This window comes from Fukomys damarensis, unplaced genomic scaffold, assembly GCF_012274545.1.
Source record: "Fukomys damarensis isolate Sample0158 unplaced genomic scaffold, DMR_v1.0_HiC HiC_scaffold_35, whole genome shotgun sequence".
Lineage (NCBI taxonomy): Eukaryota > Metazoa > Chordata > Mammalia > Rodentia > Bathyergidae > Fukomys > Fukomys damarensis.
Window position 1 is genome coordinate 43,234,149 of NW_022900947.1, and position 18,076 is coordinate 43,252,224.

An 18,076-nucleotide genomic window follows, 5' to 3' on the forward strand; every position below is an offset into this window, starting at 1 on the left:
AAAAAAAAAAAAACCCAACTAAAATTCAAAGCAAAACGCGCAACGCGTGACAACGAACTGCTGAAAACGGCACTCTGGTTACTGCTACATCTACTGGTGTCCCGAAGTTTGCTTTTATCCTCTCGCCAGGAGCTAGGTAGAGTGATGTGAATTCGCAGTCTGTTTTTTTTTTTCTTAGCATTTGCCAAGGTTATAAACAAAATTTTAAAATGCTTTCGGACCAATATTCTCTTCTTAGATCAATTCCAAGCAAATGGAAATAAGACTCACTCAACTGCCACTCCCAATGTCACTTTGGGCGAAGTAATAAGGAATTCTTTCATATGTTGTTATATATCTAGCTATGGTTACATTATAAGCTCCTACTATCTGTAATCAAATTATAATGCATTCATAGGCAAATGTAAATGTACCATTGTTCATTTCTTCCTTTCAGGAGTTGCACAGAAAATATGCTTCCAAGGATTAAAAACGCAGGGCTAAGGGGTGCATGTGCGTGCGAATGTGCACTGCCCTTGCACCAGGGTTTTCAGACTTGATTTACAAAGGGACTCTCGTATTTTGCATGTAACTGCCTGCTTTGCATTTCTGCTCTGCACAAATCACCAAGATGGACCACTGGACTGGTCGGTTCTGAGAACATTAGTTATCTCTCTCATCCGACCACAGCTCTTAGGGCCACCCAGCACAACAGCAGAGGATGCACTTGATGGGAATGAAGGCGGCTTGTTCTGATTTTCCACTTGTACTGAAACCCACCAGCTAGCTGGTGAGAAGGGTGGAGTGAGAAACAGGAGGGGCTTCCTCCCCGAACCCTCCAGAGGGTCTAGGAAACCCCTCCAGAGCATTGGAGTCCTGCTTGCAAGGGCGCAAGGCAAAAACCTACTTGATCACAACACAGGTAACACAGGCACGTGGTAAGCTGGACCAAGAATCAGTGTAATAATTATTTCTGAAACACCAGCCTGGGGCCAAACTCTGGTCTGGGATTTGGGGCGAATAAAGGAAACAGAATGCACACTCAGGCTCTGCCCTCCAAATCCTTGGCAGTTCCCTCACGCTGACTGCTCCTCTCCTGGCCGCTTCCAAATACAGTCAGCTCTGGCTGCAGAGTCCGTACCCACAAATTCCCCTACTTGGTGAAACTTACTTGTGACTCCCGAATCAGATCTCTTGCACCCCTGCACAGAGGCAAACGATAAAGGAGAAGCAGACACAAAACAAGGTTGTGTCCGGATGGGTGGATGTAATGTGATCGGAGGCTCCCAGATCCTAACCGTATATTCTCCTTGGGAGCAGTGGTTCAGTGTTCTGCTGCCAACAACTTAAGAGGACAGAACTACTGCAAACAGTGAGAATGCACCATATTTGTGCTTTCTTCTGCTGCTGCTCAAAGGGAAGGGCAGACTAGCAGACGAATTACTGATGATCAGTTGTAGGTCAAAAGCATTTAAAATACATGAACTCATATAACTACCTCATGCACCTTTTAAGTCAGTGCTATACTTCACACAAGAGAACACTGATGCTCAGAGAGGTTAGGTAAATTTCCCAAGACCAGACAGCCAGTGGCAGTGGTAGAATATCACACTCACTGAAGGGGAGATGGTTAGGGGAAATGATAAAATAGAATGGAATACTGTTCTCAGTCTCAGAGTTTTGTTGTTTTATCAGGACTAGGGGTTGAATCCAGGGGCTTGTACAAGCTAGGCAAGTGCGCTACCCTGAGCTATCTCTCTGGCCCTTTATATTTTTTATTTTGGGATAAGAGTTTTTCTATGTTGCCTAGCCTGGCCCTGAACTTATGTAACAGACAAGCACCACTATTCCCAGAAGTCTCAGATTTTTTTTTTTTTTTTTGGTACCAGAGGTAGAACTCGGTACCTTGAGCTTGCAAGCCAGGTGGCAGAACCACTGAACTAAATCCCTGGCCCCAGAAATTTTGATAGTAGAAAGTAATTATAAGGGTCAATTTGAGTAAATCCCAATCCACAAGGTTCAGCTGAATGACAAGAGATTCTCCACTAGGCTGGGGGAGCCACTGAGTCCTGTGAGGGATTTGAGAGAGGCCATAAGGAAGGGAGAAGCCTCCTCTCTTAAAGATGAGCATCCATCTGTGCCAAGGCTTCCTTTTCCTACATGGCACATGATGAATCTGCCCTTAATCGTTCATTTACTCATCAAGTATGTATTTGGTACCTACCACATCACAAGGAATTCTCCACTAGGCTGGGGGAGCCACTGAGTCCTGTGAGGGATTTGAGAGAGGCCATAAGGAAGGGAGAAGCCTCCTCTCTTAAAGATGAGCATCCATCTGTGCCAAGGCTTCCTTTTCCTACATGGCACATGATGAATCTGCCCTTAATCGTTCATTTACTCATCAAGTATGTATTTGGTACCTACCACATCACAAGGACTGTTTGACACTGAGGTTTCAACGGTGAACAAAACAGATAAACTCCAGGGCCAGTGACGGCAAACCTTTGAGAACTTTCAGTGATGAAAAACAGCCCACGGTGGCACATGTGCCATAGTCCACCACCACTGCCCCAGGCTCCAGGAACATTTGCTTTAGAGAGATAACTGAAAGTGTAGAAGCTGGGGTGGTGGCACACACCTATATTCCCAGCACTCAGGAGGCTGAGGCAAGAGGATTGCTGTTGAGTTTGAGGCCAGCCTGGGCTACCTAGTGAGACCTTATCTCAAAATGCACCCCTCACGGTCCAGGGATTTAGCTCAGTGGTGCTGCCTCCTTCCTTGTAAGCACAAGATCCTGAGTGAGTTTGATCCTCCTACCCCCCCAAGCAGCACCCCTCCCCCAAAGACTGTATCATGTACATTTAGGTGAATATTTTTCTTAAAAGTAATATTCAAGCTTCTAAAAATACCAACAGTACTGACAGATGCAGACACATTTTGATTTTGTTGGATTCAGATAAGAGACTCAAAATATCCTAGGAGATACAAAGAAGCAAAACCACCAGGGCCTGCTCTGTATGAAGAGAGCATGTGTTCCACTGTGTGTAAGCATGTGTTCACAGGGCTTCGGCTTTGGAGGTGGACCCAACATTCTGAAAAGTCCAGCTGCAGAGCTCTCGGTGCCCAGGCAAATGCCAGCCCGTGGTTATTAGAATCACCCAAGTCACTGGAAGCCTTTTTACTACGGCAGTCTTCCCGAGCCTGGGATGCTCATGAAATCATCTGGAAAGTTTCTGTCAGTCCTGCCTCTCAGGTCACAAGCAGATTGGTTAGATCAGAATCATGCAGCGCAGCTCAGGTATCAGCACTTTGGACACCCGCCTCCCCGTCCCGTGCTTCCCAGGAACAGCCGTGGTGGAGAACTGCTGCTTTTGGAGGGGAGAGAGTGCCTGGTAACTTTGAGAGCTGCCAGCCCAGTGTTGCAGCAATTGCATCCCCAAATGCTGAAGCTGGTGCTTCTGTTTTTTGGTACCAGGGATCTCGCGCTTGCGAGGCAAGTGGCAGAACCACTGAGCCAAATCCCTGGTCCTGAAGCTGGTGCTTTTTTTTTTTTTTTTTTTTTTGGTACCGGGAATCGAACTCGGGTCCTTGCACTTGCAAGACAGGCAGAGGAACCACTGAGCTAAATCCCTGGCTCTCTCAAACCTTCTCGCTACACCCTCATTTCTTTTGCTCTCCATCTCAACACGAATGGTCACCCTTTGGATCTAAATATTTCTGTTTACGGTTGTATGTTTTGATTTTTAAGATGAGTTCCTGCTAAGACAAAGAACAAACACAGGAACTGCAGTGAAGGAATGATTATTTCCATCAACAGGACTCTGCCAAATACCCAGCAGGTATCTATGGGTGCTAGCTACACTCTCCTGTTTCTGAACTGTGATTTTTGAGTCACTTTCCTCTTTGGAGCCAATACTTATTTTTAAATGAACCAACCAATAATTATTGAACCTTCCCCGTGTATAAAACACAGGTAAAACATGTGAGAAGAACACCAATAATAACTGTGAGTGACCTCTCAGTCCAAAATGACCGAATGACAGCCAAAAAAGGGGTGCAGTTAGGAAACAGCATAAAGGACACCAAGCTGGAAGGTTCAGAACTATTTCACCCTGGAGGGTGCCCACTGGCCTGCACTGGATTCTGGCAACTCCCAGGCTGGGGCAGGACGCCGTGTGCTAGAATCCTTGCACAGCAAAGCAGCAGTGTGCAGGGTAACTCGGGAAACCCAGCCTGGAGGTGCAGGGTGTGCAATGGGAGTTAGGTCACCTGGGCCAAATCTCCATCCTGCTACTTAATTACTCGTGTGGAGGAAATCAGTAGGGAATGGCCCAGGGCCACCTTGAGTATCCATGGAGCCCACCACATGGGGGGTGTCTCCACCACCCTTCTGGGCTTGCCCTGAGTGGGGTGACAGGCTTGGGCTGATGTTTGGAATGAATTAGGATCCTCCTACCTGAAAAATTTCATCCCAAGTAGTGTCCAGAAAAGAAGGGGCCACACGGACTGCGCCGGACACCTTCCAGGGGTAGCACCATGCCAAGTTCCTGGCAAGTTCCTCCTGACACTCCTCTATGGACTCGCGGAGCACTTCTCGGGTCCAGGGTGCAGCCGGGGGTGCACTGGGCAGGGCTCACTGTGTCCAGAGCTGCTGTCTAAGAAGGCGCTCCAGCGGAGAAATAAAACCCGCTCTTCTCTGAGCTCAGCTAGACAGGAAAGAGAAGCAGCATGCGGCGATAGGTCACGCAGAACAGAGGGAAAGAAAAGGCCTCAGAGGGGAGCCAGGTGGCAGGAAGGGGCCGCTGACACCATCTCCTCACAGTGTCTGTTTTGTTTTGTTTTGTTTTTGGTACTGCGGATCGGATCGAGACCTTGCGCTTGTGAGGCAGGTGACAGAATCACTGAGCTAAATCCACGGCCTTCCTCACAAACTCTGGAAAGGCCCGCTATGCCTCGCCGGTTACCGTGTAGTGAACCAAAGGCTCGGCAGTGCAGAAAGAGCCAAGCAGATAGGCTGACACCATCTCCTCACGTTGTCTGTTTTGTTTTGTTTTGTTTTTGGTACTGCGGATCGGGACCTTGTGCTTGTGAGGCAGGTGACAGAATCACTGAGCTAAATCCACGGCCTTCCTCACAAACTCTGGAAAGGCCCGCTATGCCTCGCCGGTTACCGTGTAGTGAACCAAAGGCTCGGCAGTGCAGAAAGAGCCAAGCAGATCAATTCTTCCCCTTGCTCTCAGCCTCTGATCCAACACTCACCGGGCAGAGAAGGGCCTCTGGCTCTGAACCTGGCCTGTCAAGCTCCGCCAGCGTCTTCATCTCTGCCCCTGCTGCCCTTCCCAGCGGGGCCGAGCCCCTCTAATAAGCAGCCCCCTGCAAGGATCCCTCACCTTTCAGGCTCTAGGTTGGAACAGCACGGTGGTATATGCATCGCGCCCCTATCAAAAGCACCAGGGATTCCCGAGGGAGATCCTTTGGAAGTCAAAGCGGCCCGGTAATTGAAATTCCTTCTCAGATCACCAACAGAGTTCCAACGCCCCTATCAAAAGCACCAGGGATTTAGAAATGGGAGGAAAGGAGCTAAAGGTGTAGGGAAGGTGTGATACGAAGGGGAAGAACAAAAAGGGAAAAGAACATAAGCTCCCGTGGGGAGGCTCAGGCCTCACACCCTGCAGGCTTGGGCTATCCTGACACTTCCCTGAAGCCTCACTCCTGGGTGGTCTCCTTCAAAACCTTCTGGAAGTGCCAGGGGGATCTATTTCTTGATACATTTTTCCTCTCTTGCTTAGTTAGGGTCAGGCCAGAAGAGAAGGAAACAGATGTCAGATCTGAAGCATTCCCAATTCCACCACTTGACTGCTAGCTCACTAATCTCCAGGGACGCAGATGAAACATCTGTGAGGTTTCCTCAGACAGAAAGGCTGGGCTCCATGGGGCTGGCCCTGCTCTCTCCTCCTAAAACATTGTGAGAGAACAAGGTGACTGCAGGCGGTTGCACCTCTGCCTGTTGGAATATTAACGTGCTCTTTTCTTTCCCTCAGAAAGTCAAAACGGATTACACTTAATTGAGTTCTCAAAGCCTCCCAGTACTTCCCCTGTCCTGCAAGATGTCACGCCAGAAGAGAAGGAAACAGATGTCAGATCTGAAGCGTTCCCAATTCCACCACTTGACTGCTAGCTCACTAATCTCCAGGGACGCAGATGAAACATCTGTGAGGTTTCCTCAGGCAGAAAGGCAGGGCTCCATGGGGCTGGCCCTGCTCTCTCCTCCTAAAACATTGTGAGAGAACGAGGTGACTGCAGGCGGCTGCACCTCTGCCTGTTGGAATATTAACGTGCTCTTTTCTTTCCCTCAGAAAGTCAAAACGGATTACACTTAATTGAGTTCTCAAAGCCTCCCAGTACTTCCCCTGTCCTGCAAGATGTCACGTGGCTGGCAAAAACAGGCTCCGGTTCCTGTTGGGAAGCAAACCCCATCCTACCTTGGACCATACCCGAGATGTGAGGTATTGTTCAACTGGGAAAATGGATCTGAGAGAAGAGGGGGGTTATTACAGATGGATGAACTATGTAGAAAAACTACAGGCAGTCAGATAGGGCTAGGGCCTCGGGAGAGTCAGGATAAAGGTGAAACACACCACAGCTACACGAGAGACACATCAGCTGAAAACCAGACCTCAAGATCAAGACAAGATACCAGACCTACACACTTCCACAAAGAACAAACACTGGGCCTAATGAAGTCTAGATAGCCACCCCTTGGGTGACCAGAGACCTTTGGACCCACCACTCCCTAGGAGAATCTTTGTTCTTTCCATCCACAGTTGCTATGTGACCTGTTTCCCAAATGGAACACTATTACCTAAGTGACTATACTGGTAACCTTATTGGATGTTCATGGCTGTGGCCCACATAGTACCCACATGGGTTTCACCCTATAAAACTCCTCTGTAAAGTGAGGCTCCCCGGGCTACCCACTCATGTCTCTCTCTTGTCCCTCAGGAGCTTTCCTATCAATAAATATCTTCCTACTCTTAACCTCTGTTGTTCCTAGGACTCACTCTTCAATTTCTATAGAACAAGAGCTCAGCATATCATGTGGCTAATGGATTGGGAGATATAATATTTCATATTTCATCTCTGGTATTATTTCCTGTAATATTATCAGGGATCAAGGCCAGCACTCACATTTAAGCCACGAGTGAAAGAGAGTCCTTGAACATGGCAACAGTGAGTTTTCTCCCCTAATTACTCTGAAAGGGTGATCAATCAAATATATGCTCCAAGAGGTCTTACTGGGGTCAATATTCAGGCCAGCAGCCCCAGAACCCCACACTGTCCCTGCCACTGAGCCCTGAGATTGCAGCCTGGTCCTGGAAAACCTGATGCTAGACTGCTCTTAGAGGCCGTGTGGAGAGAATCATGCAATCTTGAGCTCTGAACATACTCATTTAAGGGACAGTCTCCCCCAAATGCAACATGGCATATACTATAAGGCACACACTGTGCCACAAGAAAGACTTAAACTTTGTTACCATACAGAATCTCTATTCCATGTTCATTGAAAGAGCTATTATAGACCTATTTAGATGGTGTATCATATCCTAAGTGTTAATCATAAAAAAAATGCAAAAAAACTTACTTCAGAACTTTTTTTCACACATAAGGGTCTGACTCATTTTAAAATAATTTATCTATTTATCTATTTATTATGGTACTAGGGATTGAACTCGGGGTCTTTGAACTGAGCTATATCCCTAGCCCTTTTAAAATTTTGAGACAGGATCTTGCTAAATTGCACAGGCTGGCTTGAACTTGGGATCTTCCTGCTTCAACTTCCAGAATGCTAGATAATGTTAGATTTCCCTTGCTTTAAGATGGCTGCTACATAAAATAGTAGCCTCTTCCTTCCCATAATGCTCTGCTGCCACATGGAATAGCAGACTCTTTCCCATAATGCCATGTTAAAATATGGATCCTCCCACCAAAGGACATACAGTCTTCTTCCCAACATGCCCCTCTTCCTGTCAAGAAAGGTAAGCTGATACTTGCTACCTCCTAGCAACTAGTGATGTCACAAGCCCCTCCTAGTGATGTCACAGACTCCTCCAATCCCTTACAACCACCTCACTCAATCCCACCCCAGCTCATACTAGCCTCACCCTCTCCCATAAAAGGTGTTCCCTATCTTGGCCATGTTGCCCTCTCTTCTTTGTTGGGAGAGAGCCTGGAAGATCCTCCCCATAATAAAGGCTTGCAATGGTCCTGGTCTGGTCCTGGTTTTTGGCTTTTTTTACCTAACAGACAATAGGTGTGTGCCACCACCACTTGCCTTACTTTTATTTTATTTTAGTTTATTGATTGACTCATTGTTTGAGATAGGATTTCACTATGTGTTTCAGACTGGCCTTGAACTCACTACAGTGGACCCTTGAGTTACGATTGGCCTGACATACAAATGTTAGGTTATGATCAGAATTTTAATTTTAACTTACTACCAAAGTCTTGAGTTATGATCCAAATGCTGGCTGTTTGTGCTTCCAGATGGTCTCTGATACAGATTTAACTCTTAAAGAGTTCTGGAAGGAACATTATAACATCCTTTCCTGTGTGGGGTTGAGAAATTCTGAGATCTGCCTGTATACAGGAGAGAAACTTTGAAGGCTGGGTAGCAGAGCGTGAGCTTCAGTTGATCAACTTGAGTTATAACCAGCCTGCTGGAATGAACTGAGTTCCTAAATCAAGGATCCACTATATGTACCCCAAGCTGGCCTAGAACTCCCAGCAATCATCCCGCCTCAGTCTCTCAAGTGCTGAGATCACAGGTGTGTGTCACCATGTCTGACATGTTTTAAGTTTTTATTTTGAAATCATTTCAGATTTATACAGAAGAAAAACAACATAGAGAGCCAACACTATGGGTCTATGCACCACACTTTAAACAGGAAGGCTGTAGAAGAATACCTAGATTTAAGTACAGAAGTGCTTCTTGGTACTGTGTGATGGGTGGCCTGCAGATTCCTTTGGGGATATTAATTTGGGATAAACTGGGATGACAGTTTCCTTGTACTATATACCTTCCAGCGTGGTGTACATTGCAAGAAAGGAACACCTACTACAGCTGTTAGTAAACTCTGTAAAGTACTATAAAGTAAGTACTATACAATTATCAGTTATCATCACTCATCTAGCGTGGTGTACATTGCAAGAAAGGAACACCTACTACAACTGTTAGTAAACTCTGTAAAGTACTATAAAGTAAGTACTATACAATTATCAGTTATCATCACTCACTCCAAGGCATGATCTTCCCCCAGAGGGGTTTATGGTCTCCTGATAATAATGCTTTACATTACTTCTTAATTTTTTTTTTCCCGGTACTGGGGAACGAACTCAGGACCTTGCACTTGTGAGGCAGGCACAGCACCATTGAGCTACATCTCTGACCCCTTTACAGTTACTTCTGAAGCACAGTTCTTTCTTCCTTTCCTTTCCCTCCCCTTCCTTTCCTTTTTTGCTCTCACTGTCTCCCCTGTGGCATTTGGGATTGAACCCAGGGCCTCTGTACAAAGCAACACATCCAACCCTTTTATACTGGTTATTTTGGGACAGGGTCTTGCTAAGCTACTAAACTGCCAAGGCAAGGCTTGAATTTGTGATCCTCCTGACTCAACTTCTCAGAGTTCGGGGCTTATAGGTATGCACTACCATGCTTGGCTTCATAAGGTGCTTTCACACCCATTATATAATTAGACCTTTGCAGTAATCCTGTGATACAGGGAGACTAAGCTGTACCTTCAGGCATTATATATACCATCCTTAAGTTGTGAGTTGTTTTTCCCAGTGGTCCACTCCTCCTTGAACCCGCCCACTGGCTCTAGGCCTCCTCCGCGCTTAACCGTAGGTAATCTCATACCATATGAATGGTGCTTTGTCAGAACTCAGTCAGCAGGTCTGTTTTACCTGGTCTGAACCTTTCTTATTTTTCAGCTGCAAACCTTCTGTGCAGCCAGGACTGCTCTGGAAATAGCAGCACTCCCTGGGTTTCCTGGTGTCCTCTCCCAGGTGTCCTTCTGCCAGGTGGGACGCGGAGGGGGTGGGGCTGACAGCCCCAGCTATTTCTAATTCACTTCATCCAGCTTTCCTTTGTAGAATGGTGAAGGCATTCAACAAATTAGCTTTTTCAAAGGGACCACATCAATTTGTGCATTAGTGCAATTTGTGATAAAACAGGAGTTCAGCTCTTTAGCACATCAATTTTAAGAAAAAGACAGTCTTTCCCCCGCATCATCAGCTCTGGCTTTTTCCTCTTGACCTGGCATAGTCCCTCAGTGAACTGTTAAGGGGAGGGAGTGGCCTTCACTGACCTGGAAAATCCCAGTAGAAATAGCTTGGGAAAGATTTCTGGGGACATTTCTAGCTCCCTAGTCATATAGAACAAAGGATTCCCTGGTAATCTTTAAAACTGCTGAAAAAAAGCAGGCTCATTCATTTACATACATCTCAGTCTCCTTTCCTTTCCAAGTTTTCTGACTGCACTAGTCCTCAGTTACCAAAAGGAGTTATCCTTATGTACCCCTGGCTTAACAGTGGACAACCAATCATGCAGGGGTCCCCTGTTACAGCTGCTAAGAACAGGATGTTGTTTGTCCTACAATTAAAGCGCAGATGAGGTCAGATCATGAGAGGGGCAGCTGGAGGTAAAGGAAACGCACGATGTTATCCACTGGAGAAAGATTTAGCGCAGGGAGGGCCGGCCGGCCCTGGACACCACCCAAGAATGTCTTCTCACTGGGCCATCCAACAGCGTGCCTTATAAGGCAGTTTCTTCTGCGAGGCAGGTCTGCAGTAGACCTCAGGGGCAAGCTTGAGGGACAGTACGGAAACCATGTTTAAGGATGTCAGTAAATGACTGCTCAGCTCCATCATTCCATCGGAGAGACTTACAGGGCAAGGACTGAAAAGTTATCAGATCCTCCCGCACTGCTGGCCTGCTCAGAGGCTATTGCTCAGCTCTTCCGACGCCCACGTGATCTTAGCACATTCAACAGTTTTTACTGGAAAATTCTTCCTGGCATGTAATCCAAATGTGCCTTCTGGCAGTTTAATTCCAGGCTTTTAAATTCTATCTCCTTGAAGAATTTTAGAGTAGTCAGGCATTTTCCATTAAATAACTAACTCCCGAACTATGGAGAAACATTAACTTGTTCTTCAGATTACTTTCTTCAGAAAGGATCTTGAGTCCTTTACGACTCTTCTTCAAGATTGCCTATTTTCTAAAGCTGCTTTAGTCGCTCACATCTTTCTTACAGTGCAGTGGTTAAAACTGCATAAACTGATAAAGAACTAGTGTGCCACTCTCCATTCTAGAACTTACTATGCTCACCAGCAGGCAAGGGCAGAAGGGTCTTTAAAAGCTTTGCTGTAGGGCAGGGTGGCCTTTCAGGGTGTGATCCCCTCCTTTTGATGTGAAGTGGAGAGAGCGGTGGGAGTTGAGATGGGTCAGCTCCTTCTATGATGTGCAGGCAGCACGGGTCTGTAAGCAGACCCCTCTGTGAGCAGCCAGTCGGCGCAGTCTTGGAAGAGCCTCCCACCCCCACTCCCATGAGACGCCATGGAGGGGTGGGCCCAGACGTGGCGGTGCCTGGATGTGGCGATACTCAGAGAAGCTGAGAGAAATATGAGGGTTTGGGGAAGAAGCAACCCAGGGCTCTTCTGCCAGAACGACAGTAGCAGCTCCTGGATGGAGTGTGGCTGCACCTTATCCTGGTCCAGTCTACGCCGCTAAGGGTGGCCAGCAGGTTTCTAAGAGCACAAATCCAACTGCCTGGGGCTCTGTGGTTCCCTCCACTCTCATGCTGGCATCACCACAGTCTGGAAGCCACCAGGCCCCCATGCGGGGCTCTCTGGACATCCTCTGCATCTGCCTTCTTTTTCCATAATTTTAGAGTCATTTATGGTCGTCACACCTGTAATCCCAGCACTCTTTGAGGCTGAGGCAAGAGGACCACAAATCTGAGCCCAGCCTGGGCAGCACAGCAACTTGGGGCAACCTTGTCTCAAAAAACCAACAAACAACAGTCCCCCTCCAAAAAACCCAAACAATAACAACAACAACAACAACAACAACAACAACAACACAAAAACAGAAAGTAGGGCCAAGGATGTAGTTTAGTGTGAATGCCCTGAGTTCAATTCCCAGTACTTATAGTACTGGGAATAGTAGTTGCCAACTTAAAAAAAAGAAAAAAGAAAAAAAAAGGGGAGGATATTGTATAGCATACAATACAGTGTTTAATATACGTGTAAATTGTGGCATGGCTAAATCAGGCTATTTAGCATATACTTATTTTCTCTGTGGTGAAACACCTAACATCTCTCAACAATTTTCAAATATACAATATATTATTAGTCAGAGTCACTGCAATGTGCAGCAGATCTCTTAAATTTTGCCCTTTGACCAACATCCCGCCCTAGCCCTTGGCCACCACATTTCACTCCTTGATCCTATGACTGTGATTTTTTTCAGTTCCACTATGAGTCAGGTCATGTTGTATTTCTATGCCTGGGTTATTTAATATAACGTCCTCTGCATATTGATAGATGGCAGAATGTCCTTCTTCGAAAGGCTGAATATTACTTAAAAGGTCTGACCCCCATCTGAGCTTCAGGACGGATCCCCGCTTGATCTCCACATCCTGTTGCCACCCCGCCCCGCCTGCTGGGTTAGGACACGGGGCATCCATCCCCCTGCTGTGCCAGGTCAAAGTGCACCAGGCAGTGCAGAACATTTGGCACGGCTATTGACATGGAGCCTTTCTACCGGCTGTTCTCCTTCACTTGGTCTCCTCATTCTGCACCCCAAGCCTGGGTTCCCCCCACCCCCGGGGCTCGATGCCTATCTCTGTGGTTGGACTGTCTCGCTCTCCCCCAACTTCAGCTAGATCATCAACAATTACGTTTAATTTTGGAACTCTTCTGTTTCAACTTTCAATGATGTTCAGAGAGTCACTGAAGGAAAGTAACAGAATAGGGACATCTAAATGATACACTATCAACCTTTAAAATGCGTCACACATGAACTTCCCAAAAAATAAATGTTTAAAATCGGTAAGATGGCATGATTTTCTGATGATCAGAATCTTCACTGACACTTTTTCCAGTTACGAAGCAGCTTCTGGACCTAATTCTAGCCAGCAGTGCAAGGTGGAAAGGTGGAGGTTTGGGTGGAAAGTAAGCATTTAATGCCAGAGACTAGGACAGCTAAGGGTGGGAAGAGGAGTCGATGGCAGATGAATTCTCTGGAATTCCTAGACTTCAGGAAGATGTGAGGAGAGAAGAGCAGACAGGAGGGTCCACTGCCTACATCTACAAACAGTAAGGCACTTTCTTATGAGGGTTCCTTTGTTTAATCAACAAATATTTATAGAGGGCCCAACTTCTACCCAGCCACTGCGTTTATAAGGAATTCTAAGGTGCAGCCCTACTTTTGCGATGTTCACAGTCCAGTGGGGAAGAGCCCTCTTACATGGCAGTGGTGCTTGCTCCCTGGCATCCTGGCAAGGCTCACCTCATACTGCCCATTTATCTCTAGCCTCTATCCTAGCTCCCTGATTACATTCCTCACAGTGTGCACAACTATGTGATAATACTTGTTTACTTGTTTCTGTTTAAAGCTTACGCTGAGCTCCTTGAGAGAGGGACCCTGTCTACTTTAGTCAAGGCTGCCTACCCTGAGACTGGAAGAGTGCCGGCCAGTTCACATATCCCTCATTCACTCATCAACGTGTGTTCAAAACACCACTGCATGCCAGGCACGGCTCTGGGTTCCTGGGATGCAGGAACAAAAGCTCCCCTCCCTCAGGGAGCTTACTTTCTTACTTCAGGATGAATAAAGACAACAATTAATACTCATCAGGTCCTTTCTTGCATCAATCTTTAGTTCCTTTAATCTTCGTGACAACTCTATGAGCCAGGTGTGATTGTAACCCCCATTTTATAAGGGAGGAAGCCACGAGCAGAGGGGTTATAGCACGTTACAGTTAGCAAGGGGTAGAGGGAAGACTCACACCCAGGGTGGAGTCAGACTGGAGAGCTCACTGTCTTTCCTGGCCTGCACCAATGATGACTGGAGATTGAACAGTGCTAGGAGAGCAAGGACATCGTGATGGGCCAGGTGGGAGGAAACTCAGGGTGCTTCTCAAAAAGAGTGCTAAGAGCCTTAAAGGCTAGCTAAGAGTTCATAAGGGGATTGCTTCTCGGCCTTTTGACTGAGATCAAGCAAAGAGTTCACAGGGGAGACAGATGCCAGGGAGGGGAGGGTATGGTGGTGGCACATGTGCAGACAGGGAGACATTCTAGGCAGAAGCACAGCATCTGCAAAGGCACGGAGGGCTCGACAGGCAGGATGGGTCAGACAGACCGGTATTATGGCTGGGCCATCAAAGAGGCTGGACAGAAGAGGCAGAAGAAGAATCAGTTATATTGTGATGGTCCCTCCTGTACCCCAGAAAGTAGTTTGAAATTGGTCCTAAATATACTAGATCCTGAAAAATGATATTCTGGTTCTATAATTAAGTTAATTCTGAGAGAGAAGGAACGGCACCCAAAGGAACCAAGTGACTGAAATGGGATTGTCAAAGAATGCAGACACAAAGGATCATGAATGAAAGATGAAGCCAGAACTGCACTAGAGGAACACACACCATACTCCTAACAGTGAGCTTTCATCGGATATGTCAGCTTCTCTACTTCAACTTCTTTTTAACACAATGAATTGTCACCGCCCTCTTCCAGTTACTCACAATCGCAGAGACCTCAGTAAGATCTAATGGCACTAAATTCACTGTGGCCGTTCTAAGACTTGAGATTATCAGCTCATTCTCTCTCAAGCACAGTTTTAAGCAGACGCGTTGCCTTTGACCACAGGGTACAGAAACAGGAAGCATAAGACCTCTGACCAGCAGGTAAGTAAATGCTGGTCTTGGTAAAGCAGAAGGCGGTGAGCGGTTCCAGGGATCCAGAGAAAGTGCTCTGGAACTTTCCAACTTGTAGGTCCACTTCCTCATTTAGTTACTTATTTGTTACTGATTTATTTGTGGAGCTGGGGCTAGAAATCTTGCATGGAGGGCAAGCACTCCACCAAGGAGCTGCATCCCCAGCCCTGTACACAGCTGCTCAATCAGCAAGGCTAGATGTGCTTCCTGCATTCCCTGCCCCAGAACACCCAGTACAGTGCTGACAGCAGCTAGCTGTTCAATTAATGTACAAGAGCCGATCAACAACTATAGTGTGGTTTAAATAAACACATATTACAGTAAAAGATATATTGCTTTTAATCTCCCTCAAAATCTCCCCCTCACATTTACTATACTTATCCCATGATTCTTGCCACTGTCCAAAGCGGTTGTGGAAGATTTCTTTTGTATCTTTATGAAGTACGATAAAGAAAATGCAGTGAATGTTGCTGCTATGAGCCATCCACAGGAAAGGCAGCTCGTAAAAACACCACAGTGGATCCTCATCCACCTACTCATCGGATCTGGCGTCCTGTGACTTCTGACTCTTCCCAAAGTCAAAATGACCACGGAAGGTAAACGTTTTGAATCAATTCAGGATACTGATCAAGGCAGCTACAAGCGCACAACTAGACATGAAAGAAGACCCCTGGAGCTGCTTCGGAAAGTGGCAAGAACACTGCCTGCCTCGAAAGTACAAGGACGCGAGTTCTATCCCTGGGACCAAAAAAAAAAAAAAAAAAAAAAAAGGGGCAAGAATGATGGGATAAGCGCACCTGAAGCGAGGGGAGTCTTTTGAGAGGGATTATTGGCAATGTGACTTTTACTGTAATACATTAAAAAAATTAAGGGCCGGGATTTAGCACAGTGGTTCCGCTGCCTGCCTTGCAAGACCCGAGTTGGATTTCTGGTACAAAAAAAAAAAGTCCATTGTAGTTTTTGATCACACTGCCAACGTCCAATGTAACCAACCGAACAGAATGTGGACTGAACAACACCCCTGTGACCAAGCCCTACAATGCCTCCTCCCGCTCAGTACTCAAGTTATACCCACGCATAATTCAAGTTTCTTTGGAGAACAGAAGTGACTGAAGGAAGCCAGAAAATACATTTCCCAAAGCCGCAGCAGTAAAATGGTACAGATGTAAATGGGTTTTCTGTCCTGCTTGTTTATGTAACTGATGAAACACATTGAAGGATCAGGAGAAGTGTAGTAAGACGTGATTTTCACGGCATTCATCTCGGCTGTGAAAAGGTACTCTGGTGGGCAGACTTCAGTCTCCTCACTCTCTGGCGCTGACCTGGAATCCCTCTCAGGTCTATACCCATACCTCTCAGTTTAGGTTGGTAAACAACGCTAACATGTCAAAATTTCCAATTTTATTTCATTTTTCCAAACATTTTCCCCGACATAAAAACAAAAGCCAGCTCCATACTCTGAAGAAATCTGCAGACTAAAGAGGGGCCCAGGATGGAGACTGGTCCTTTGTGACCACCAGGCTTAATGTTCTGAACAATCCACCAAGACAACCATTCTGATAAGGCAAATACCAGTCACAGTGAAGCACTCTGGGAGACAAATGTCTTCCGGAAGGTTTACCCAAAAACCTCAGTATTTGCAATGAATTCTTGAACAATGCACATTTCTTATTTGTGTGATGTTACTGACAAATGAGACCTAAAGGCCTTTTCTGTTGGAACCATACATAGGGATTATTTGGGTTGTGATTTTCTAAATTTAAGGGAAGGATACTAAATAACTAAATTACTCCACAGTGAACTTTGAAATTAATGGCACACAACTTAATAGTATATGGACTTCTGGGAAAAGATTTAATGAAACCACTGCTGTGTGGAAATCTGGGAAAAAGTTTGAACTGTGTTAAAGTAGTTACAGCTCTGTCACCTCAGCAGAAACCTCCCCCACCCTTCCTTTCCACCTTGGCTGGGACCAGGAGAGGAGCTGCCAACACTGGGTTTCTAACTTTCCCTTGTAACTACAGGCAGTGGAAAATGTTATTTCAGGCACTAGACTGAAAAAAAAAAACCTTAGTTTCCAAGTCCAGACTATTTTTCCCAATTCATTTATAACAAGCATGGACTTGTATGGAATAAAACCGACGACCAATCATAATCTCAAAGGCTTTCCCCGCTGAACAGTGCATCCTGGGCACAAATTATGCCCTCCCATCAAGGAACAAGAAAGAAAAAACAAAATGTCACATGGTTCACAACTTTTAAGTCTTCAAAGAACTTGTATCTTATTTTTGCCCACAAGCGATCAGCTTTAGCGAGTTTACTGATTGGGAATTGATAATTTCCAGTAAATGAGCATTAAAAAACATGATAATTTTATAAAAATGTTCCAATCTAGCCTATCAAAGGAGGGACAACTCTCTGACAGTCCTTACTTTGTACTTCGAACTTCTCCCCTCTCACCAGCGCCTCTCTGCACCCTAAAACCGAGAAAGAAGGACAAGGAACTGACAGGTCTGGGCTCCCTGCCAGCTGTCTCCTTGGGGACGTGGGCGCCCGAGGTCCCCGAGGTCTTCGCCGCCTCACTTTTCTGCTGCGCGCCAAACTCTCTAACTAAAGCCACCCGCGAAGAGGGACCGAAGTCGCCAACTCCTCCGCCGCGCCCGCAGGTGCCCACCTTGCTCGCAGGTGCCTTTGCTGACCTGCGTGATGGCCTTCTCCCCGCGGCTCTCGGCCCGCAGGCTGGCGGCGCGCAGCTGGTGCCTTTGTACATGTGCTGTATATATTTTTAAAATACACATATGCTATAAATACAGTGTAGCATTCTGTGAATATTGGAAAATCATGTACATCTTTGCTAAACATTTATCTAGATATTTCATCCACTAAAGGTTAATAACATTAAACTTTCAGTGACAAAGATTTGTCTTCTCTATTAATTTTGCCACGTATTTTGAAACTTGTTCATTGGCTGAACGCACATCCATCATTATTATGTCTGCCTGGTAAATCAACATCTTCACTACTATGAAAATTCCTTATTTATCTCTGATAATACTCTTTGCTTTGAGACCTACATTTTCTGATTGATGTGCACATTTTTA

General features: G+C 46.1%; 1 protein-coding gene across 1 annotated transcript in view; it reads right to left on the minus strand.

Annotated features, from left to right (window-relative positions):
- The window catches only part of Igfbp7 (insulin like growth factor binding protein 7), an 80,968-nt gene extending 63,195 nt beyond the window's left edge, over positions 1-17,773 (minus strand). The window contains exon 1 of the mRNA XM_010609528.1: positions 17,650-17,773. Coding sequence (XP_010607830.1) covers positions 17,650-17,773 — 124 coding nt within the window. The remainder of the gene's footprint in view (positions 1-17,649) is intronic.
- Between the last annotated feature and the right edge of the window lie 303 nt (positions 17,774-18,076).